General features: G+C 42.6%; 7 protein-coding genes across 7 annotated transcripts; 3 read left to right on the top strand and 4 right to left on the bottom strand.

Moving 5' to 3' along the window:
- Positions 1 to 188: 188 nt before the first annotated feature.
- BO94DRAFT_447069 (uncharacterized protein) lies at positions 189 to 992 on the bottom strand (the record flags this gene model as incomplete). The annotated part of the gene is made up of 2 exons (XM_025607523.1): positions 189 to 440; positions 492 to 992. Coding segments are annotated over 2 exons (753 nt in total), but the record flags the coding sequence as incomplete, so codon positions are not given.
- A 1403-nt stretch (positions 993 to 2395) lies between these two features.
- BO94DRAFT_458955 (uncharacterized protein) lies at positions 2396 to 2656 on the top strand (the record flags this gene model as incomplete). The annotated part of the gene is made up of 1 exon (XM_025607816.1): positions 2396 to 2656. One exon carries the CDS (start codon positions 2396 to 2398, stop codon positions 2654 to 2656), a length of 261 nt encoding a protein of 86 aa, XP_025470976.1.
- Positions 2657 to 4896: 2240 nt separating this feature from the next.
- BO94DRAFT_582604 (zinc-binding alcohol dehydrogenase family protein) lies at positions 4897 to 6102 on the bottom strand (the record flags this gene model as incomplete). Its single annotated transcript, XM_025615484.1, has 4 exons — positions 4897 to 5278; positions 5325 to 5826; positions 5881 to 5948; positions 6002 to 6102. 4 exons carry the CDS (start codon positions 6100 to 6102, stop codon positions 4897 to 4899), a joined length of 1053 nt encoding a protein of 350 aa, XP_025470975.1.
- A 624-nt stretch (positions 6103 to 6726) lies between these two features.
- BO94DRAFT_532162 (DASH complex subunit DAD1) lies at positions 6727 to 7456 on the top strand. The gene is made up of 3 exons (XM_025611064.1): positions 6727 to 6949; positions 7012 to 7074; positions 7130 to 7456. Exons 1-3 carry the CDS (start codon positions 6860 to 6862, stop codon positions 7295 to 7297), a joined length of 321 nt encoding a protein of 106 aa, XP_025470974.1. The 5' UTR covers positions 6727 to 6859; the 3' UTR covers positions 7298 to 7456.
- On the bottom strand, positions 7182 to 7810 carry BO94DRAFT_324936 (uncharacterized protein). Its single transcript, XM_025606927.1, has one exon. The coding sequence runs from the start codon at positions 7682 to 7684 to the stop codon at positions 7370 to 7372; it is 315 nt and encodes a 104-aa protein (XP_025470973.1). The 5' UTR covers positions 7685 to 7810; the 3' UTR covers positions 7182 to 7369.
- BO94DRAFT_324935 (Rho GTPase Rho4) lies at positions 7811 to 9061 on the bottom strand. The gene is made up of 3 exons (XM_025606926.1): positions 8626 to 9061; positions 8354 to 8557; positions 7811 to 8302 (listed from the first exon to the last, which is right to left on the bottom strand). The coding sequence occupies exons 1-3, from the start codon at positions 8911 to 8913 to the stop codon at positions 7937 to 7939; spliced, it is 858 nt and encodes a 285-aa protein (XP_025470972.1). The 5' UTR covers positions 8914 to 9061; the 3' UTR covers positions 7811 to 7936.
- Positions 9062 to 11203: 2142 nt separating this feature from the next.
- Positions 11204 to 13608, top strand: BO94DRAFT_324923 (phosphotransferase enzyme family protein). The gene is made up of 5 exons (XM_025606925.1): positions 11204 to 11251; positions 11400 to 11472; positions 11540 to 11805; positions 11859 to 12521; positions 12583 to 13608. The coding sequence occupies exons 3-5, from the start codon at positions 11697 to 11699 to the stop codon at positions 13488 to 13490; spliced, it is 1680 nt and encodes a 559-aa protein (XP_025470971.1). The 5' UTR covers positions 11204 to 11251; positions 11400 to 11472; positions 11540 to 11696; the 3' UTR covers positions 13491 to 13608.
- The last annotated feature ends 9241 nt before the right edge of the window (positions 13609 to 22849 follow it).

Genomic DNA, 22849 nt, shown 5'->3' with positions numbered 1-22849 from the left:
CAAGGCATTAAACTAACATGACTCAAAGATAAACCCAGACAATTACGCGCCATCCCTAACCTCATGGCTGTCGTGCATTATCTTCCGAACAGTCTTACGTGGTCCAGCCAGCATCACTCATAGGAAGCATTCCCATCTCCAACACCCTCATCCGCCTTTCTCTTCGTCCCCGTCCCCGTTCCCCCAACTTTCCCAAACATACCATCAAGCTTTTTCTGCCCCTTCTCCCTCTTCTCAACCCTGACCTTCTCCGACGCCAGCACTGGAGGCAGCCCCCGAACCCGCTGTTTCGCATCCTCCAACAACTCGACCTCCCGATCCCGCTGCTTCCTGACAGTTGGCAACGACCACGAGTTCGACGACGCAGACTTGTACGCCAGCTTATACTTCGAGCCCGTAAGATGCGTCTCGTATGTGTTGGCATCGACTTTCTTGACATGCTGCGACCGTAGGCCAGTCAGTCATTGCTATCCCGCCATCACACAACCTACCTGATGACCAACAATCAACCAGTGGTACTCGGTTCCCACTGGCGCACCACTCCCCGCGGGCGCATTCCTCGCTCGTCGTTTGTTCGTCTGGTAATCGATCCTCCACAGATCCGGCTCCTCTTTGGTCTCGTTCCATGTTCCGGGGTCGTACGTCCAGGTGTGGGATCCTCCAACCGCCATGCCCGAGTACATCTGGCCTTTGTGCGACTTGAGCGCGTTGTACCCTCCTGCTGCTGCGGCGTATTGGGCTGGCTTTTGGGTGGTGTTGTGGTTAGTGGTGGTTTCTGTTTCCGAGGGTAGTTTTTCATCTTCGTCTGAAGGCCAGGAAGGGGGTGAGTCCACGTGAGAGATTGATGGTTCTGGTTCTTCTTTGGGTTCCTCGTGGGTTGAAGTTTGCGTGCTAGGTATCTCCTCTGTAGGAACGACATTCTTCTCGGATGGAGGTGGAGACGCGAGCTTCTGTGCCGCCGGGGGATTCTTTCTGGCACGTTTCGTAGGCATGGCTATGATGGATGGACATTGTGGCTATGGCAGGTAGGCCACGAGAACGATGCAATGGCTGGTGGTGGTGCTGGGGAAGAATGCTGGGGGCGGAGTTGCAGACGAGTCATGGGATGACGTCATGGCGAGCACAGTTGCCCGTGACTGGCTCGTGACTTGCTTGCTGGTCGCTCAATTCCATCCCCGACACAGTATCAACTATCTAACTACTATCGACTATTGACAACTGCGTACACCAGACACAACACAACGTTCATTACATCCACCGTTATCACATTCTATTTATAATCCCGCTGATCGATGCGCTCGTTGCGTTGCACATGGATCGCCTGAGACCCGTACCTATTTGATAAGCTGATCTGCCATCATCCCCGCCATTTGTATGGACACAGCCTAGAACGATGGAGCAGGCCACATCAGCTTACTGGAGACTCGACACAGCTTCAACCCCCGCCACTGCACCGGATGCGCGGCTGCAGAAACGACCCATGGATCGCTTTGAGCACGACGTCATGCTCTCTCCAATTCGCCCTCATCGGGACGGGCGGGAGGGTCCGAAGGGACTCCATAGTGGAGTCGAGGGATAGATAGATAGTATGTAGTATACTGTGGATGATATCGATGACTATTGATCGGACCAGCTGCGAACGAACAACCCAACCCAAGCGCCACGCAGGCATCACACTTACAACCTTCGGTATGACGGACGAACCATGGCGAATTCCTTCCCCCCCGCCAGCCCCGTCAATCAGAGGGTCCGACAACCCATCACAAGTCACAACATCTTCCTCCCGGGCACACGGCGTATATGGATCCCCTGCCCTTGCTCACTCGTACTCACTCAGGCTGGGGCGCCACCCCAACCCCCGCGTGTTCTGGTGATTCTGGCAAGTAATTTGGCTTTTTCCTTTTGCCTGTGATGCGGAACTGGCGGCATTGCGACTGGTCGGTGGATGGGTAGTCTCATCATCCAGAACTCAAAATCTCCAATAAATATGCCCGTTCTTCCCCGGACGTCAGCGGCGCCTAAATTCCTTCGTTCAGCAAAATTTTTTCTTTCAGGGCCTCCCTCTCTCTCTCTCTGTCAGCTCAACCGCTCTGACGCAGAAGACCGCTTGACATCCCTGCCTGGCGCATACTTGAAACCGTGCCCAGCGAATCGGCATCACCCGCTACTGCACCATCCGTGCCTTTTTCATCTTCGCTCTCGTTCTTCTCCTCCTTTGTCCCTTTTATCCCAGTCGTTTACCCCTCTGTTCTCCTCTCGCGGCCCCATCCACTCTCCATCTTTACGGAAGATATATCCGCCGCAGCAAAAGAAACGCGGAACGCTCCGAAGCAATCAATAAGCCCACCAAAAAGATCCGCAACCGACCCCAAATCTGAGTCACCTCCGTCCAAAGATGCGCGACATGTCGTCCAAATTCATCGAGATCATTGACCTCAACGATACTCGTCCACGCATCTCAGACTGCGATGTCCGTCTCGAAGACGTCCTCGCCGACCACGAAGCCTTCGTCACCCGACCGCGCTCCTCCACTCAATCCTCCTCAAAGCCCAGTCTAGACAAAGACCGTCTAGACCGCGAGCAACCCAACTCTCCCACACAACGCTGGAAACGTCTCAGCACGATGCTCGTCCCAGCCAGAAGAGGCTCCGCTTGATACCTCCTCTTCCTCCTCCTTGCATACACTACACACGGTCCTGGCGACCGTCGAACACGCACACACTACACCAAAAGAATTTCGAAAACGAAACCCACCACGAAACGACACGAAGATACGCACATTATATGGGAGTTCCATTAGATACGGATAAACACTTTACATTCTTAAGCTGGACTGAAATGGATTGGGTTTGGTATGATTTGGCTTGGTTTCATCGTCCCTTAGCGACGGAGTAGATTAGGCAGATTCAATTTGAATAAAATCTGGGCACCCTTTTTTCTTTCTCCTCTTTCACATGAATATTCTTCCCGCCTTTCTTAGAAATTACGAACACAATATGCATATGTTCATTGATTAATTGATGATACCCAATCGCAACATACCTGGATAAGTAATAAAGCGAGAGAGAAATGGACGTGTACTTACGCGGAATTGACCTCATCCATCAACCCACCTACCCACCCTTCTTTTTTTTTTCTACTATGTAATATTGTATTGATGCCTAACATTGACATCATACCCCCCACCCCGTTCCCCAGAAATCAAGCTACGTTCGATACCCGTTATCTTAGCAGCTAAGCAGCACTCCCCTTAGTCTATCTATTAATCAACCGTGATTGGTCCCGAGGATTGTATTGGATTTGGGTGCTGACGCAAGGTGATGGCGTAACCGACTACCAATTCATCCAATTTACCTACCCAACGTCACGTATATGTCGGATTGGGGGATTAAATCTGTTTAGATGGTTTACTTGGTTGTGTATTGGCGGGACGATGCTCGTTTTGTCTTTCATGAAGCCGGAGTGGGGGTTGGATAGATACAAAGTGGGATTTAAGGGTTAGTCAGGGTCCTATTTGTGATTTATGGGTTGTGGTTCTGGAACAGGATACGGTATGGTGTCGGCTGTTGGGTTTAGGATGGGTGGTGGTTTGGTTGTTCCAGGAAGATGATAAGGGATCGTTGGCTTGGGTGAGTGGAGGAGCCGTGGAGGTGTAGGTGTGGGTGCATGTGTAGATCTTTTCGCCGTTGACGTAAATGTTGGTACTGTGTAGTGGCACGTGGGTGGTGGGGTCTCTGAATGTTTGATGAGAGTGCAGTTTGATTTGCTGAGAAGGGATGACATGTGGTTCACCATGTGGTCGGTCGAGTTCCTGCTGCTGATATTTGCAATCCGGTTGTCGTTTGTCTGGTCAAGGTTGAGAGGGTTTGAGTGCTTCGTAGTGGCAAGGCTGATCGACGACACATCTGATGACGAAGATAGTTCGTGTTATCCCTATTGGATAGAGTATCAAGGTCATGGTGCATATTTCTGGAGCTGTACGCGCGGCGCAGGCCCTGGTTGTCTGCTATTTGGTCCACGCGGATGGTGTAGATCTTTGTCGTGTGTCGTGACAGATATACCCGGGCATTGAAGACTTGTATACCTGGCTCCAGTGAGGTCGGATTCGGGTAGATCTTCAAGTGGTAGGTGGAAAGTCTGCAGGATGAATTCCGTGGTGCTTCGCAAGACATCGAGGGGTAGGCTTTCTGGGCTTGGAGATGGCGTGTTGCAAATCTGGAGTCATAGCAACTTCTGAGTATTTGTTGCCGTCACCTAGTGTCTCGTTGCAATGTTAACACGGGTTCGTGACTCTGAATAACTAGGAATAAACACCAGGGGAATCACACTTCACAGGCCAGTTGCTTATCGAACCTCCCATTCAACGAAGTATGCGATATTTGGAACGATGATGGTTGTCTCTCGCCAGACATCCCGCTGAGAACCGGTTTTGAGATTGCGGGGGCATTCTCTGCAGATGCAGAATCAGTCCCGATAGCCACGAATAGCTCGTGGTATAGCTCGAAACAATGTGAGATCGAGAGTTCTGCTCCTGCTGTGTCGCACAGTAATCCAGATGTTGGTCGTGACGGTGAAAATGATCCAATGCCGGTGACCTCGAACGTCTCCTGGAAATAAGTGAGGAACAAAGAAGAAACAATATCCAAACCCTTTCGCTTTTTCTGGTCCCCTGATTCCTATTGTAAATTCAAAATTGCTGAGAAAGCAGCCTACATTTCCCTTCATGCATTAAATAGTGGTGGTATTCTCGGTGCTTGCAGGCCATCACTTTTTCCATAATCAATGGAAGGCAATGCATTCACTCATTGTCGTACCCAATTGTCATTCTTGGCATCGAGATCCATGCAAGCAATCATGCCGTGCAGAACGATGAAAGGCATCCCTCGGGCATCATGTCTAGGTAAAAATCTCCCTAGATCCTGCCTCTTCCAAGCCTAAACCCACTTTGCCTATGCTCCCGCCGGATTGAAGAATCTCATGTCCTTCCTTGACACCTTCGAGTGTCAATCTCAGTCGCTTCGTCAGATGACACTTGATCTTGCCTGCATCAAGCAAGGCTGCAAGTTCTTCCAGAATGCGATGATGCGATTCGATGTCTACCTGGTGGTATGGCTTTGTTCCAAGCAGGCACCAGGTAAATGTCAATGACTTGGACATGAAAGCCGTTCCATACATCTTAGCTTGCCCTTGAACGATGGAGCAGACTTTGCCGAACGGTGCGCAAACCCGAGCACATGTGTCCATATAGTTATCTGTTGAATGTGTGATGAAAATGTACCTGAGATGTTATTAGCGGAGATTTTTAACATTTGAGGATATCTTACTTCAGTGGTAAATCGATGCCCAGCTTCTCAATCTGACTAGAGACATCCTCTCGGTGGTTGACAACGTGAGTTGCACCCATGTCTCTCGTGAACTGGACCGTCTCCGGTCTGGATGCTGTGGTAATGACCACTGGAAGGCCAAGTACAACGCGTGCAATTTGAGTGGCCATGGCACCGACTCCACCAGCGCCGTTAATTATGAGTAGTGCTGCTTGTTCTCCCTTTTCAATCTCTAGCCGTTCAACAAGTGCCTCGTATGCCGTGATGTATGTCAAGGGCATGGCAGCTGACTCGACAAAGTCAAGACTCTTCGGTTTATGACCAACGCTCCTCTCATCTACCAACTGGTACTCGGCATTCGACCCCTGACGAATTGGGCTTCCTGAGTAGAACACCTCATCTCCGAGTTTGAAGATTGAGCATTCTGACCCAGTAGCCTCGACAGTGCCTGCTGCATCGTATCCAGGGATCTGGAGTGGACGAGGAACACGGTCATAGTAATCTGCAAATGTCAACCCATCTGACCCTCCTGTACCGGAAGCATCTAGTGTCTTACCAGGATAATCATCGTACGTCCCGTTCCGTACCTTTGTGTCCACGGGGTTCACGGAGACCCCTTTGATCCTGTCCATAGTTCTCAGTAAATGCTAAATCCGGACCATAGGAGGCATTCGCACCGGACGAGCAGATCCCGGGGTTGGAGATCTGACGGCTTTGAGACCTCCCGAGCCTCAAGACGGTCGACTGGGCCGTAATACTCAACACCGATTGCCTTCATTCTCGAGAGTATTCAGAGAAGTTGTCCAATCTTGAGTGATCTGCCTTCTGACCCAGTGGCTTTCGTAAATAAACATAGAGGTCGGGTATTATGGATATGACAATGATAGACTCGACCATGTTAAATAACATCTGGTAACGAGTTACGTCACTGGAACGTCAAGTCGATGAAGGTTCAGTAGACTTTGAAACGTCTCTATAGCTTCGTCATGTTCCCCCTTGGAGCTCAATGATGAAAATTATACGATCAAGCGAAAGAGAAAGAGAAAGCTTCGCGCATCACCGGACAAGGCATTTCTCCCGGCAGACCTCGCTGCTGGCCTGCGGCAAGGAGTTGTCCTTCGGAGATGTTTTCCGACAGCAGCAATCAAACGCAATAAAAATAACGAGTGGACACCCCCATAACAAACTCAATCGTATTAGCCTCAGATCCCAATTTCAAGTCAATGTCACATATCCACACGACATGCATCCATCTTCCTTGCGAGATGCATAACTGACAACGCTATCGATAACGCGGGCGGCCATGAAGGCGGTCTGATCCATTATGCCGGCACAATCGCCCGACCATGCCGAATCCAGCCTGCCAGGCACCGCCCCGCCTCGAGCCAGCAGCAACAATCAACAGCATTCAACACGCGCACCATCGCTCTAATACAAAGTGGGCTTAAGCCAACAAGGCTGCAGAACCACATTCAATTCGTTTATTTTAAGTACTGCCGATCCTTCTAGTCGGTGCTTGGACCTCAAGCGTCACCATGTCGACGACTCCGGCCCCCAAAAACAGAGCGTCCAGCCCAACGGTGTTCGAGCAGCAGCGGGCAGAATTCGTGCGGGAGATTGCGGTGGTTAGTACTTGCGGTCTTTTACATGAGTGCAATACAATACTCATTAAATAATCCCACGATAGGGCATGGAGCAAGTCCTCCAAAACATCAACCGGCTGAATCGGAACCTAGAGAGCATTATCTCTGTAAGTTCCCCACTCTCCGTTCTTTTCCGGGTCGATTTAATTAATCCCGCTGCAGGTGGGAAATGAATTCGGCTCCGTCGAGGCTCTGTGGTCGCAGTTCGAAAATTTCATGGGCCAGCCTGGAGACGAGACCGAGGCTCAGGATCGGCAAAAAGGTGCCCATCCGGATGAGGATCATAGCCAGCTTCATGAACAGGAGCTGGGAGATGGCGAGGACAGGTGAATTCACGGCTATTCTTGAATTAGGTGCTTGGCGTATGTTAGAGGTGTCTCTTTTTTTCTCCATTGTTTATCTCTACACTTTACTGCGGTTGCTATCGGAAATCGGGATACCAAACGAGGAATGACAGAAATATAAGATTGACAAGTTCAATAAGCAAGTACACGGGATTTTCGCTTGCGCCAATAAACACCCATCCCATGCATGGTAAAGAATGGCCAGCGGGCCAGATTCGTGACAGACATCAAGCATTGAGACAAAAGGGCAAAATCGCCAGATCAAGGGCGCGGGGTGAAATGGTAAGAGTAATGGTGATCGAAGAAAACAGTCATCAAGGCCAAACAGGTATAGCAACATGGGGAAGCAAAACAAGCACAAAGCCGCCAGCATGTATAGAAAGGGGTTAAGGACAACACAAGCGACACGGGCGGAGCGTGCCGGTGCTCGTCGCGTTCATGGCCACGTTGTCATGTCATGTCATGTCACATACAAGGGAGATAGGGGGAACCGTCAAAGCAACCAGGCTTTTCACTCGGTATAACAGGGATAGGGAGAAAAAGCAGACATCTCAAGGAAAATATAGGGGGAACCAAAAGGGGCAGATGATCATGACCAGACAAACATCAACGGTGGGACCAGAGTCTACAAAATCTTGCAGGTACGCTTTTTGACCTTCTTTCCGCCGCCGCCACCACCACCAGTGGTTCGAGGTTTGCTGCCGGGTGTACTAGTTGTCTGGCGGTCATTCCAGTCTTGCTCCTCGGCAGAGACAACGGTATCGACTGCGAGAGCGAACACCCCGTCGACACCGCGCATTTCTTTGCTGCTGCACTCAACGTAGGATGCGTTCATCCTGCGCGCAACCGCTTCACCTTGCTCGGGTGTCACGGGCGTAAGGCCCTGAGTCTTTAGAAGCTCAATACACGTTCTCTTGTTGCGCAGATCTGATTTCAAGCCGACCAGGATAAGTGGGGTGGTCGGACAAAAGTGCAAAACTTCGGGGTACCACTGCGCCAAGTATCAGCGACTGCATGTTGCTGCGGGGTAGAGCGGAAATACCTTGTCCATAACGTTCTCCAAGGACGCAGGACAGTCTATAGCAAAGCAAACAAACAGGAGGTCCGTTTCCGGATATGAAAGTGGACGCAGCCGGTCGTATTCTTCCTGACCAGCAGTATCCCAGAGAGCTAGCTCGACCGTTTTACCCGAGGCTCGGTGTGTGGTTTGCGTGATGTAGTTCTCGAATACCGTAGGAACATATTTCTGGAGAAGAAAGAGTGAGTTGGGCACTCAGCACGAGAACAATAACACTGCGGTGGACGAGCACCTACCTCGGGGAAATAACCTTGGGAATAACTGATTAAAAGGCAAGTCTTTCCACATCCACCGTCGCCCACCACCACGAACTTTTTGGAATAAGCGGGAGGATGGGTGATGTTTGTGGCCTCCGACATTCTCCCACTCGACACACTTGTATTTGTGCTCGCTGTGCCGTTGCTGACTCTAACACTTTGACTGCGTGTCCGACTATGTCGCGGTGTCATAGACGGAGGGGGGGTAGCAACTGAATGACGCCGTGAGGGTGCATAAACGTGCTCATCGTACATGGTACCTGACATGCTGCCGGAGTAGGAGAATTTCGAGGAATGTGGTATACAACAATTCCGGAAGGAGGTGGGAATTGTCGGTCAGGCAATGCGGACGGGGAATAATTGCTGCTCGGTGATCCACAGTCTCGTCCCAAGTGTGGCGGAAGGTTCTCGATCGATGTCCTCGGCGATTTCTTCGTTCTCTTAGGAATGTCGATGTAAAGTGGTTTTGCCGTTCAGAGGATTCCGGGGGGGAGAGAGATAAGAAGGAGTTAGAAAACACAACACGCCAAACCAGCACGAAGAAGTCCAAAGAAGAAAGGGATGTCAGGCTCGAGATACTAGTTTCTCCACGATGAGCCCGCCAGCCCCATGGCTGCTCCAACAACGAGGCCGTCGTGGCTGACATGAAACCGCAAGACCGATGTTTACCGGCCGATGGGCTGCCATGGCAACGCCGCGGGACAAATGACGCACGAGCTCCGCTTGTCACTTCAGTTCAGCTGCACAGGACATCCGCCCTCCTCCACTGTCATTCGTCTCTCTGCCGGATTGCCCGGTTTATTTTTAGCCATACTCACCAGATTTGCCAGATCTACCAGAGTTGCGAAACCAAGCCGTTCCTTGGTTGTTTACCTCACCGGCCTGCTCGTCTGGAATGCGAATGCCTAGCCGCTGGCCGGCCCAGAACCGGGCTACAGGGGACTACTGTTTAGTAGTCAGCCACCATTCAATCGCCCTTCTCCCTGGAATCGGCCCGATCCTCGAATCAGCTTGGCCGTTGGGGCCAGGGTTGGTCTCCATGATCGAGAATCGAACAAGGTTTCTCTCCTGATAGATCCCTTGCAGGCCCGTGCTAGACAGTCTTTGTACTATTAGTTTGTCCAGGTCCCTGAAACACAGCCCTCCGGTGGACTTGGGAACACGAGCCGATACTGACGTAATCTTCCTCAGACTTGGTCTTTGCCCGAGCTCGTTCTTGTTCCTGCCGACGTCCGGGAGTTGGAGTTTACTCGGCAATGTAGCCTTGCTCGTGGTGACTATACATTCGGTGTGGAACTACTATGTATCACTAGGCAATTTAGATGATCTCGATTTGCTTTTTTTTATCTCGTCAAAAATGCGTCCATAGAAGTCTTTACTCAATTCATTGTATTGCCACATAACCTCGAGAGAAAAAAATATATATATATATAGTGGCCTGAGGGGGTTAGTAGTTAGGCCTTTATAACTGGTACCATGCAATCAGGAAAGATAGTAAACCATTATTTATAGTTTTTAACTGAATATTATTAATAGTGTTTCTATATATAAAGACTGGGAGATTATTCCTGCTTTAAACCACAGCAGCTATAGATAATCGGTAATTAAAGCTATTTGTGACCCTGTTATATATATCAAAACAGTAAGAGGATCTGTATAGGTTAGTGTTAGTTTATTTTAGCACAGATACCCAGACAAAAGCCACATATCCGAAAGCAGAAACCGCGGGTGTTTTGGTATATTTCTTACTCATTGATCTACCTGATCTTTTAACAAGCCGTCAATCACTGATTACCCCGCCATGATATGTACCAATGAACCAGAAAGTAGAGGGTCACTGAAAGTAATTAGGTAAGGGGAATGCCCGAGCTCCCCAGAGATCGAGGTTCCAGCTCTGGCTGGGCCTCACTTGATTCAGGATTTTAGTTTTTTTTGCTTTCTCCCGGTGGTAGGATGATTGAAAGGGTTTCCAGCAGACTTAGTATTGGTAGCGGGGTAGGTGTCCGGTTGTTCGCTTCGCTTTGATGATGATTTTGGGCCCTTTCCAGCGTGGTAATCACAAGTAGAGTTGTAGGGTTAAGAACTGCGAGAATTTCTCGGAACACTGCCGCATTAATGTTCGACGCGTCGAGGGACACCCGGTTCATGCAAAGGAACTGAATCCTGTAAATAAAACATCCTATGTGGAGTAAATTAAAATTTTAATCAAGAAATAGATATTAGGTTGAAGTACTGTTTGTTTAGGGTGAAAGGGCAGAAAATCCAGTCCAAAAAAAAACATGTTATCATAGTATCTTATAAACATCAAATTTTAGGTTGGGAAAAGCGAGTATCTCTAATTGATTCCAACGTTGTGTGCCGTGGTCAAGGAGGGTAAAGAGGGGGTGTTGGGCGGAAAAATTCGATTATGGCCTCAACTTGAGTTATCAGGACCATCATGTGACAATCCTCTTCTATGATTTGGTTTGGTTACGTCAGCATTCACAATTCCAGCCGTCCCTGAGACAACCACCACCTACTGTCGATACCTAATTTTTGAGATTTCTCCCTTACCACTGATCTATTTGGGTCAGACTGTATCCCAGCTCACTTGTCAGCTCTCTAGGTATAGTTCAGCACCAAGAAGCATATCGGGAAGCCATATTGCAACAAGCTGGTCCTCCAGCCACCCACCGTACGCGACCACGCGATCCAAATCGGAGCGGACGTACGCGCCTTGAGGGAGTACTAGTTAACTCGCTATGCAAGAACAGAGCACAAACTGTAATATGATCGAACCGCTCCTTGAGAGTATCAATACCTACCTTCAGAAGAACGGTCTTGGCTGTCAGTTGGCCCATTCCACTAATGAAATTCAAAATGCTGGGGCTGAACATATCGGGGCAAGGGCCAGTGGCTGGTGCCAGTTTTTAAGCAACGGTGTGGCTGGGGTGAATTGTGCGTCGTCGACGACCAAAGTCTCAGTTACCCGTCACTTGCAGGGTCATTATTGAGGCCGTCACCATCTACTCAACAGTATAAAATCATCATAGATTATTCAAGCCATTTCCATGGCGCCTCTGAAAACTCTGAGAAGAGTTATAACAGCGACACTACCCCGATTTCATCGCATGCTCCTTTCCGCTTCCCCCTGGAGAATCTCCAAACCTCCCCATCCCGGCAAGTTCGTCAAGATAAATTTGCTTGGTTTTTACTGAGTTTGTCTTTTCAAGGTATGATCCACTCAAATCAACATAGAGACGACACTCTCTTTTCTTATACCTCTGGACGCTGGCTATGGGACGAAGCAGCCCAGCTTCGTAAACGGTACCAGCCCTTCAATGTCGAGGAACTCAAACAAATAGCGGCCAGATCAGTTAATGCGAACTTCTGCGTCAAAATAACGAAATTACCCGAAGGCTCATACAACAAAGCCTTTCTATTGACAATGGATAATGACGTCCAGGTCATTGCGAAAATCCCCAATCCTTACATCCCTCAGAAATTCGTTACCGCCAGTGAAGTTGCCACGCTTAAATTTCTTCGTAACGAGCTAGGTATACCTGTCCCGCGAGTCTTTGCTTGGAGCAGCAAGAAAGACCAGCATGTGGGAGTCGAATACATCATAATGGAAAAAGCTGCTGGCAATGAGTTGAGGAAAAGTTGGCCCACTATGGACATATCGGATAAGGTGGACATTGTGTCTCAGTTGGCCAATATTCAAGCCAAAATAGCCGCTGTCGACTTCGGTTGTTATGGAAGCTTGTTCTATAGAGAGGATATTGAGGGTGGCATTAATGTCCCTGGAATACCCGATCAGTTTTGCATCGGCCCCAGCTGTGATATACGATTTTGGGAAGAGGAGAGAAGATTCATGAGCGCTTTTAGGGGCCCTTGTAAGCCAACACCTAACCATAATTTTGGGGCTCCAACTAATACGAGACCGAGCAAAATTAGGGTCGTCATCTGGGGCATATGCGATAGATATCGCCAGGCGAGAGAAAGAATGGATCACCCGGTTTGCAAATCCTCGTCATCCGGCAGACCCCTTGAGACAGTCAGATAGCCAAGAGTCTCCTGATTGTCACATTAAACTCCTCGACAAGTATCTGGAAGTTGTGCCTCATTTGATACCATCAGATCCAGGTCAAAATCGGTCTGTGCTTTGGCACTCTGATTTACACTTTGGGAATATATTTGTAAAGGAAAATCAGATTGTCAGCATCATTGATTGGCAGGGCTGCTCCAGTCTTCCCGTTTTTCACGCCTGCAGGATACCGAAATTCCTGAAGATTCATGGGCCCTTGCTTTTCGATCTTCCGTCAGCCACGGGCCTCACGCCAGAAGAAAAAGAGGAAAATTTGCAGAGATACCAGCTTACACAACTACAGAGGCTCTATATTTCCAAATTCTGCGAAATTAACAATGACGTCTTCTCTGCTCTGTCGTTTCCTCAAGCTTTAACGCGACAGCAGCTCATCGATTTTTCAGGGTACACGTGGGATGACGATGGATTGTTTTTGTTTCGAGAGATGATGCTTCGAACATGGCGCGAATGGATGGAATTAACTGGCCAGCCACAGTCCTCTTGTCCCGTAACATTCGGCGCCGATGAGCTTGCGTCTCATGTTGCCGAAGGGAAGAGCTGGGAAGATCGTAGGGAGCTCTTCGGCGCCCTTGGAGTCCCCATTGACGGCTGGGTACATCTTGAAGACTTCGAGGCAAAAGTGGAAACAATGCGTAATCTAGTGAGTTCGGTCATAGACGCCACGGATGACAAGGATGGCGTAAAAGACGCACTAAGAGCTTGGAAACTGTCGGAGTCGGGGCCTGCCAGCCTATCGGGTAATCTGATGGATATCTAGAGGATGTTTCCTGAAGTGCATCCCTCTAGAATACTGATGAGCAGTTTCATTGTCCTCTTCATGCTATACACTGGTCATGCGAGTTACCCCGCACCGTGACCTGCTTCTATCAGGTGATGTAGACAATTTTCAGTCAGGCTTACTATAAAGGTGCCTCCCGTGGCACTTTAGAACTGTTGTAGCCAGATCCTATTGCTATCTGACTGTCAAACCCCAAAACAGTGAGTCTACAAACCAATCGACGTTAGCATTGGCTCTAAACCTTACAGAAAGACCATTCCAATATCATGTCGATTCCGAAAAAGGTGTTAGAGAAATTCATTCAGAATTTCAACATACCTAAAGCAAAATCGAAACTTTCCGCCGAAAATGCTGGAGGAAGGCTCTTTCCGTCGAGAAATACCAAAAACAATGCAGCATCCAATTTTCGAGCCGATCAAGGGTCTCCGTACACAAATGACCCTAACACCTTCTCAGTCAACGTGCAAGCAAACGCGAACCTCAAATACCTCTGTCAAAAGATTCGCACAAAAAAATCCAGACAAGAAACTCTTCGCATTTCCTATGAAGAAGGACGATACTGATGAAGATGTGAAAAAGAAAATGATTGACGCAGCAAAATCTGGAGGTTATTTGTAGCTGAAAGTTCTTGCATCTCCCCTGCTGGCTGTGGGTTCAGGATTAAGCTTTACAAAATTGTGATTAAGTGGCACTACCATTGACGATGATTTGTTTCCAAGTTTTAATCTCCTGATGGGGTAACTCGTCTTGGGAGTGCAGAGCGCCAATATAACCGTTTTGGTGTATCCTCTTTTCGTTCACCACCATATTTTCTGGAACTCCTTTGCCAGTTCCAGGCAGTGGTAGAATAGTGGATTCTGGCGGACGGGCAAGGTTCGAGCGATAACGACAACTGGTATTCTAACTAGGCGCTGGGCTGGCTACTGGTCAGGCTATATACAGGCTGATAGACAAGACGTAGCTCGAGGCTACGAACGAGGTCCAGGGGACAGATGGCTTTTGACTGTATCTAGGGGTCACGTGCTGGGCGGTCAGACTCGGCAGTATTTCTCTCTTTCCGGCTTGGGAGGTTGCACCGTGACAATTTATTAATATTTACTTAAAGATCTGTACTGTACAAATACTCTAAACCTTATTATATTTAAACTTAGTATTAAGCTAATCTACTATTTATAAAATTAAAAATATTATTTATATATATGAAGTAAAATTTATTAAAAAATTTCTATAAGATTTAGTTAAATATACTATTAAAAAATATTTCAATAGTGAGTAAAATTAAACAGGGATACCAGTTATTTAAATAATTTGGAATAAATATAAAAAATAGTTTTCTACTTATTATCTTTCTTAATCTGTGTGCAGTAAAACACTTAAATTATATTTAATTCGATAAAATAATAAGTTATAAAAATATATCACAGGATTTTTGTCAAACCCTAGGATCGTGTTACAGACCCCTGCTAGCCAGGTTACTAGCAGAAGCGGACTCGTCAGGCAGAAAGGTAACGACCAGGAAGGACTCGGGCAGCCAGCAACTCTTATTGAGTAAGATCCCGGTTGGGGTAACACCCGAGGCAACACTGTGTCACGTGACCATCTACCATCAGATCTACCATCAAGGATATATGATATGGTATACAGAATCCGGGAACATGATTGGATCAACCCTCAATCTACCCTGAATGATATACAAAATGGTATACAAAGGATAGGATATAAGGACGCTCTTTCATGTACTTAGTTAGTTCTGTTCTTCATGCTCAATTCAATTATCTTTAAGTAACCATACATTTTGGTAAAGCTTAGCGACAACACTCATCCGCACTTACTTACGGATAGCTGCACGGCACTATCTGGCCTTACTTCTCTTCTTCTGTTCAGATCAAGTCATCTTTAGATAGTCAACAACCTGACTACCTTTGATTCAGTTCACAAGGTACGTATCGGAACGGGAGCTAAGCTAACAGGAACAGGGAGAAGCGATCCTAGGGTTTGACACATTGAGCACCAGTCAGTACGAGTATTATCCAGTGACAATCAGTCATCATATTGACTACATCGAACACATCGCGTGCGCCTCAGCAGCAGGGCCCGACAACCAAGGAACTGATGAACATGGTTGGTCAGCTACAAGAAAGCGTCACTGTCTTAGAACAACAGAACCAGCTACTTAAAGGTCGCTTATCAGTCAAATCTGTTAAGATCCGACCACCCGAGCCATTCAACAGCAAACAAGCGCGGCTCAGAGCTTTCTTGACCCAGTTAGATCTGTACCTCAACATGAATAAAGAAAGACTCAAGAATAAGAAGAACAAGATCTTTTTTACGTCTACTTACCTTACCAGAGCAGTATTTGATTAGTTTAAACCATATATCTGCAAGTAATAAGAAAAGTTAGTAAGTAATCAGAATAATAATATAAAGCAACTTTTTACTAGTTATACTAGATTCAAACAGTGTCTTAAATAGATATTCAGAGACATTGATACAGCACGGAATACTAAACAAAAATTATAATAATTTAAGTAAACAGGATTAATATCTGTATATACTTCAGAGTTTCAGCAAGTCATTAGTTACCTAGACTAGAATGATAATACTTATATTTTATGATTTAAAAAAGGACTTAAGATAGAGATCCAAGAAAAGATCATTTAGCAAGAATAACCGGATATCTTAGCCAAAATAATTAAAACAGTTATAAAGATTAATAATAAGTTATATAACTTCAATATGAAATGACAAGAGGATCGGTAAACCAGCGGGTCTATATCTTGACACAATAACCAGCCAGGTTACCGAGCCAACAACGGAAGGTCAGCACAACCTAGGAGCTTAGGATACGAAGATCCCTACAGGCTGAAGCCCATGGAGCTGGATGCTGCACAGCATCAGACTCAACAGACTCGAGTGTCCAAGGAGGAACTTGAACAGTGTAAACGAGACCGCTTGTGCTTCAGCTGCAGCAAAGCAGATCACTAGTTAAAGGACTGCAGTCAGAAACAGCCTCAGAAGCAATTGAGAGCTACGAACCAGGATCAAGACAGAGGAGCCTATAATATCACCACCATTCAGCACGAAGTTTAAACAGAATCTGTAATACAGATATTAGATAGCAAGAAGCTACATGCTATTCAGTATAGTCAGTTATCAGAAAACAGGATATATTATGATTAGTTAAGATAACAGGCCATCACGGATGAGCCAACAGTATTATTTAATTAATAAGAAAATCGATGATTATCTATATTATTAGTTTAGACCACGGAAGTCAACAATAACAGTTATAAGCCAGTTTCAAGAAACAACTATTCTAATATAGTTTGGAATAAAGACAAACTATTAAATAAAGAGTATAATATATTACTTAAAGATCTTGAACCTAGTAAGAAGAGACTCAGCGAGATACCTAATATCCTTGAAAAACCCTTATCAAAAATTAGTAAACTTTGTTTATCATAGTAAGACGAGGATAAGAAAAACCAGAAAAACAATCAAGAAAATATTACTTATTAATTAAACCGTATTTTGAAGAAGATCTCAGAGAATCTAGCATAATTCTGCCCAGAGCTTAAGATAATCATGTAGTATTACTCATATTAGGATTTAAAATATTGAAAATCATGAAACAAGATTTAAGAATAATATCTATAAAAGTACCTCTATTACCCAGAAGTTTGTTTAACATATGAATAAGATAATACAGACTATCATTATTAGTTATTAAAGATTAACTAGAAGATAAATATTACAGAAACAGAGTCTTAATATGATAAACCATGTCTGTACATTTATTTTAAAGAAAGTAAAGATTATTAAAGATATAATAAACTCCTTTAGCTTGTATACTATATAAATATATACTTAATATACCATGATTAAAAGTACATTATTAACTACTAATCTAGAATACTGGAAGTAGTTAGGACTAAGGCAAGTCACTATCTATGTAATATCTTTGATTATGTATATAAAGAGTATCAGAGATATTCTTACCACAGATTAATATATTGGCTAGTATATTTTAATAATCAGTATATAATATATTATACAGTAAAGATAGAAGGCTCAAGATTTTTAAGAAGATATCCACGGTAGTTAAAACCTAACTAGCCAGAATAGTAATTAATAACTATAAAATTAAGACTATACCTGAAGATCTAAGCAGTTATATTAGATTAATCAGCCTAAGTACTGATAGACTCTAAAGTAACCGGGAACTTCATACACCCGCAGTTTATATAACAACTTAAGATATTCAGATAATAGAAAGCAGAACCTAAACTGATTATAAAACTAAATAAAGAGAATTTGGAAACTCTTATATTAATAATTAAGTCAGAAACTATATTTATAATTATAAAGAATCACTACAAGCATATAGACTTTAATATAACATCTTTAAGACAGTATAATATTATGTTAAGAATTTTATAACTCAGAAATCATAATCTATAAATTAATTAGAAGATTAAGAGTCTCTAATTCACAAATTATGATTACCTAAGACAATACCAGCAAGAACCAGGTATGGGATCTAGATCTATACAGCCTATTATTTAGTAAGAAGCTGAAGCAAGGACTAAATAATCTAATAAGAGAAGGTTGAGATCATTATAAAAGCCTAACACACCAGGCATCGGAGATAACTTAGAGGAAAATAATATCTCAAGTATAGTTATACAAGTAATAACAGTAATCAAGCCATCACAGAGAAATTAGCTTATAGAATTATCAAGATAGATATTAACAATAATTAAAGAGTACTGCAAGTATAGTATTAACAGCTCTAATACAGAGATCAAGATAACTATCCAAAGACTAGAAGATTCATAGAAACTTCTAGCTGTAGTCAAGAATAACACACAGATTTTATCACAGTATAAAAGATTTAAAGACTTATTTAAGTAGCTAGAGCAACCTAAATTATCTCAGTATAGAAAGCATGACCATATTATTCTTATAAAGAAAGAAAAGTTACCAGTATATAGAAAGATTTATCTGATATTTAAAAAGAAATTACAAGTACTATAAGAATATATTAATAACCAGCTAGCTAAAGATAATATCAGGCCTTTAAAGTCACTAGTAGGATATGGAGTCCTATTTATACTAAAAAAGAACAGCAGTTTACGGCTATATATAGATTATTAGTTACTAAATATTATCATAATTAAGGATTGATATCTGTTATCTTTGATTTCAGAAATCTAAGATAAAATATAAGAAATAAAGTAGTTTATTAAACTCAATATCACGGATACATATTATCATATATATATTATAAAAGATAAAGAATGGAAAACCATATTCAAAACAAAATATAGATACTTTAAATACTTGATTATATTATTTAGACTTACTAACATACCAGCGTCATTTCAGTAATATATTAACAAAGTTCTTAAAGAATATCTTGATAGATTTATAATTATTTATTTAAATAATATATTAATCTTTTTAAAGACTAAGAAAGAATATGTAAAGCATATAAGACTAGTTTTATATAAATTATATTTATATCAGTTATAATACAAGCTAAAGAAGTGTGAATTCTATATATAGAAAACAGAGTTTCTGGAACATTGGATATCTATAAAGAGAATCTATACTGAGCAAGCTAAAGTATAAATCATACAGGATTAACCTTAATCTAGAAATCTGAAAGAACTACAGCAGTTTATTAGATTAATTAACTACTATTAATAATTCGTGAACAGATACACTATCTATATAACATTACTTTTCAAGCTTATAAAAAAGTCAAAGAAGTATCTATAAAAAGAACCACAGCAAAGCATGTTTGAAGATATTAAGTAACAACTTACTATATTATTAATACTTATACAGCACGATCTAGAAAAAGAAATAACCATTGAAACCGACATATCAGACTATGCTGTTAATATGCGTATGACGCAACCCGGAGAAGACAGAAAGCTAAGACTGATTATATTTTATTTAAGGAAGTTGGTTCAAGCAGAACTCAACTACAACATTCATAACAAGAAATTGCTAGCTATAGTAGTAGTATTCAAGCAGTGGAGGATCTACCTTGAAAAAATAAAACATACTATTATTATAAAGACAGACCATAAGAACTTAACCTACTTCACGATAACCAAAGAGTTGATCCAAAGGCAGACACGATGGGCTGAGATTCTGTTATAATATGACTTCAGAATCATATACTATAAGAAAGCAGAAAATAGATATACAGATATATTAAGCCGCAGGCCAGACTATGAATTAGATAAAAAGACTATCGAACTGGCCATCCTGAAGCAAAATACGGATAGGTTGATCAGCTACAATAAGACTAATCTAGTAACAATATTAAAAATAAGGAGCAATCTAACCAAGTAATTAACTAAAAGCATAAAAAATGATAAAACACTCTAAGAAATAAGTAAGGACTCATTAAACAAGATTATTATTAATAAAAATAGACTAGCATACTTTCACAGATTAATCTTTATATTAATCATAATAAGAATAAAGATTATGGCTAGACATTATAACAGACCACTCAAGAATCATCTAGAAATGGAAAAGATAATAAAACTAATCACAAGAAATTACTACATTCCAAACCTTAGACAGAAAATATGCAATTATATTAGACAATATAAGACTTATATTAAAAACAAGTCTACAAGGTACCAGCCCTATAGATAAATATAAATACAAGAAGCGCCACAACGGCTATAAAAATAAATAATAATTAACTTTATTAATCTACTACCGGAATTAGAGAGGTTTAATACTATTATAATCATTATTAATCATCTTACTAAATATATCTATCTTATATTAAATAAGATAATAATAACAGTAATACAGATGGCAGAACTATTTTTAGAAAATATTATTATATATTATAAGATGCCAAAGTACATCATATCAGATCAAGATAAATTATTTATCTTAAAGTTCTGAAGATTACTTATAGATCTCATAAAAATAAAAAAATAAATAATAATAACTTATCACCCGCAAACAAATAAACAAATAAAAAGAATTAATTAAATAATTAAATAATATTTAAAACATTATATAAACTACTAGTAAAATGATTAGATAAATCTGTTACTAATAACACAGTTCTTATACAATAACGCCAGTTACTTAACTATTAGAGTCTCACCATTTTACACTAATTATAAATATCATTCAAGATTTCTGAAAATACTATTAAGAAAGTAGCAAGTTATTAATATAGCCAAAAATATTATTATATTTATAGAAAACATATACTTACAGTTATTCTAAAATATTAAGTTCATAAACTTATATAATAAGATATACTATAATCACAGATATAGAAGGAAACCTAATCTTAAAAGAAGAAAGAAGATATTCCTATTTTATAAAAATATTAAGATAAAATAATCAAGTCAGAAGCTTGACCATCACAAGCTAGGACTATTTATTATCAAAGATAAGAAGAAACTGGTTAACTACAAGTTAAGATTACTAAAATCAATAAACAGAATACATCCAGTATTTCATATCTCATTATTAAAACCTGTATTAAAGAACGCTAGAATCACAGAAAATATAGAGATTAACAACAACATAGAACAAGAATATAAAGTCAAAAAGATCCTAGACCACAAGAAGATTAGCAGCAGGTCAAAGTATCTAGTAAAATAGATAGAATATGATACCTCAGAAAACACGTGGGAACCTATCAAGAATTTGACAGGCTGCCATCAGCTTGTGGAGCAGTACCACCAACAGACAGGTCGAAGTTCGCCCAGAAAGAAGAAGAACCAACCAACTGAGTCAGACTAGGAGTGTCTGACGCAGCGGCAAGTTGAGCAGCGTCGTGTTCATCAACCAGACGCTCTAGCTCTCGGAGGTCCTCAGCGCTTGGAGGATCCTCCTCATCCAACCGCTCCAACACAGTCAAGTCGTGATCCAACATCCGCTCGCCACGATCTTTTAGGAACTGCTGTTGCTTGAACAAACAAGCCACCTTGACAGCAATACAGGCCTGTTCAGCAAGGACCTCAGCAAGTTCATTTTGCACATCTAATTAATTATATTTTAATTCATTCCACTCCCTATCACTGTAAAATCGCTTTTCACATTTTCAACCATAACAAATACAGGCAGCACAATTTCGGCTTTTAGAATCCATGATACAAGAAATACCTCTCAGGAAACAATATTCGCAGGAACTTTCAGTGATAAAACTGTTATCATAAATCTTGTTAGATTAATAGATACGCTTCTTCACCCAATCGTGATTAACGCAATGACAAGACATGATGGATCATCATAGAAAAAGAAAATTGAGAAAACTTAACTGACACAGGAAGAACACGCACCTTTATATCTCTTGAGAACAAGAAACCTTGAAGGAGGGAGAGTAATGTTACAGACCCCTACTAGCCAGATTACTAGTAGAAGCGGACTCGTCAGGCAGAAAGATAACGACCAGGAAGAACTCGGGCAGCCAGCAACTCTTATTAAGTAAGATCCTGGTTAAGATAATACCTGAGGCAACGCTGTGTCACGTGACTATTTACTATCAGATCTATTATTGAGAGTATACGATATAGTATATAGAATCCGGGAACATGATTAGATCAATCCTTGATCTACCCTGAATGATATACAAAATAGTATATAAAGAATAGGATATAAGGACACTTTTTCATGTACTTAATTAGTTCTGTTCTTCGTGCTCAATTCAATTATCTTTAAATAATCATATATTTTGGTAAAGCTTAGTAACAACACTCGTCTGTACTTACTTACAAATAGCTGCGCGGCACTATCTGGCCTTACTTCTCTTCTTTTGTTCAGATCAAGTCATCTTTAGATAGTCAACAACCTGACTACCTTTGATTCAGTTCACAAGGTACGTATCAGAACGGGAGCTAAGCTAACAGGAACAGGGAGAAGCGATCCTAGGGTTTGACAGATCGCTTCTCCCTGTTCCTGTTAGCTTAGCTCCCGTTCCGATACGTACCTTGTGAACTAAATCAAAGATAGTCAGGTTATTAACTATCTAAAGATGACTTGATCTGAATAGAAGAAGAGAAATAAGGCCAGATAGTACCGCGCAGCTATCCGTAAGTAAGTGCGGACAAGTATTATCACTAAGCTTTACCAAAATATAGATTACTTAAAGATAATTTAAATTGAGCATGAAGAACAGAACTAGCTAAGTACATAAAAGAGTGTCCTTATATCCTATCCTTTATATACTATTTCGTATACCATTCAGGATAGATCAAGGGTCGATCTAATCACGTTTCTGGATTCTGTATACCATATTGTATATTCTCAATGATAGATCTGATAGTAGATGGTCACGTGAC

The sequence above is a fragment of the Aspergillus sclerotioniger genome, assembly GCF_003184525.1.
Source record: "Aspergillus sclerotioniger CBS 115572 chromosome Unknown BO94scaffold_5, whole genome shotgun sequence".
NCBI lineage: Eukaryota > Fungi > Ascomycota > Eurotiomycetes > Eurotiales > Aspergillaceae > Aspergillus > Aspergillus sclerotioniger.
Note: the sequence above shows the minus strand (reverse complement) of the source record. Positions and strands in the feature narration are given on the sequence as shown.

Coding starts and splice junctions, on each gene's coding strand:
- BO94DRAFT_532162 (XM_025611064.1), top strand. CDS start 6,860: ATGTCGACGACTCCGGCCCCCAAAAACAGAGCGTCCAGCCCAACGGTG. Junction 6,950..7,011: donor TCGTGCGGGAGATTGCGGTG/GTTAGTACTTGC, acceptor ATCCCACGATAG/GGCATGGAGCAAGTCCTCCA. Junction 7,075..7,129: donor ACCTAGAGAGCATTATCTCT/GTAAGTTCCCCA, acceptor ATCCCGCTGCAG/GTGGGAAATGAATTCGGCTC.
- BO94DRAFT_324936 (XM_025606927.1), bottom strand. CDS start 7,684: ATGCTGGCGGCTTTGTGCTTGTTTTGCTTCCCCATGTTGCTATACCTG.
- BO94DRAFT_324935 (XM_025606926.1), bottom strand. CDS start 8,913: ATGTCAGGTACCATGTACGATGAGCACGTTTATGCACCCTCACGGCGT. Junction 8,558..8,625: donor CCCAAGGTTATTTCCCCGAG/GTAGGTGCTCGT, acceptor TTTCTTCTCCAG/AAATATGTTCCTACGGTATT. Junction 8,303..8,353: donor TGGAGAACGTTATGGACAAG/GTATTTCCGCTC, acceptor TACTTGGCGCAG/TGGTACCCCGAAGTTTTGCA.
- BO94DRAFT_324923 (XM_025606925.1), top strand. CDS start 11,697: ATGGCGCCTCTGAAAACTCTGAGAAGAGTTATAACAGCGACACTACCC. Junction 11,806..11,858: donor CTCCAAACCTCCCCATCCCG/GCAAGTTCGTCA, acceptor TGTCTTTTCAAG/GTATGATCCACTCAAATCAA. Junction 12,522..12,582: donor GAGCGCTTTTAGGGGCCCTT/GTAAGCCAACAC, acceptor GAGCAAAATTAG/GGTCGTCATCTGGGGCATAT.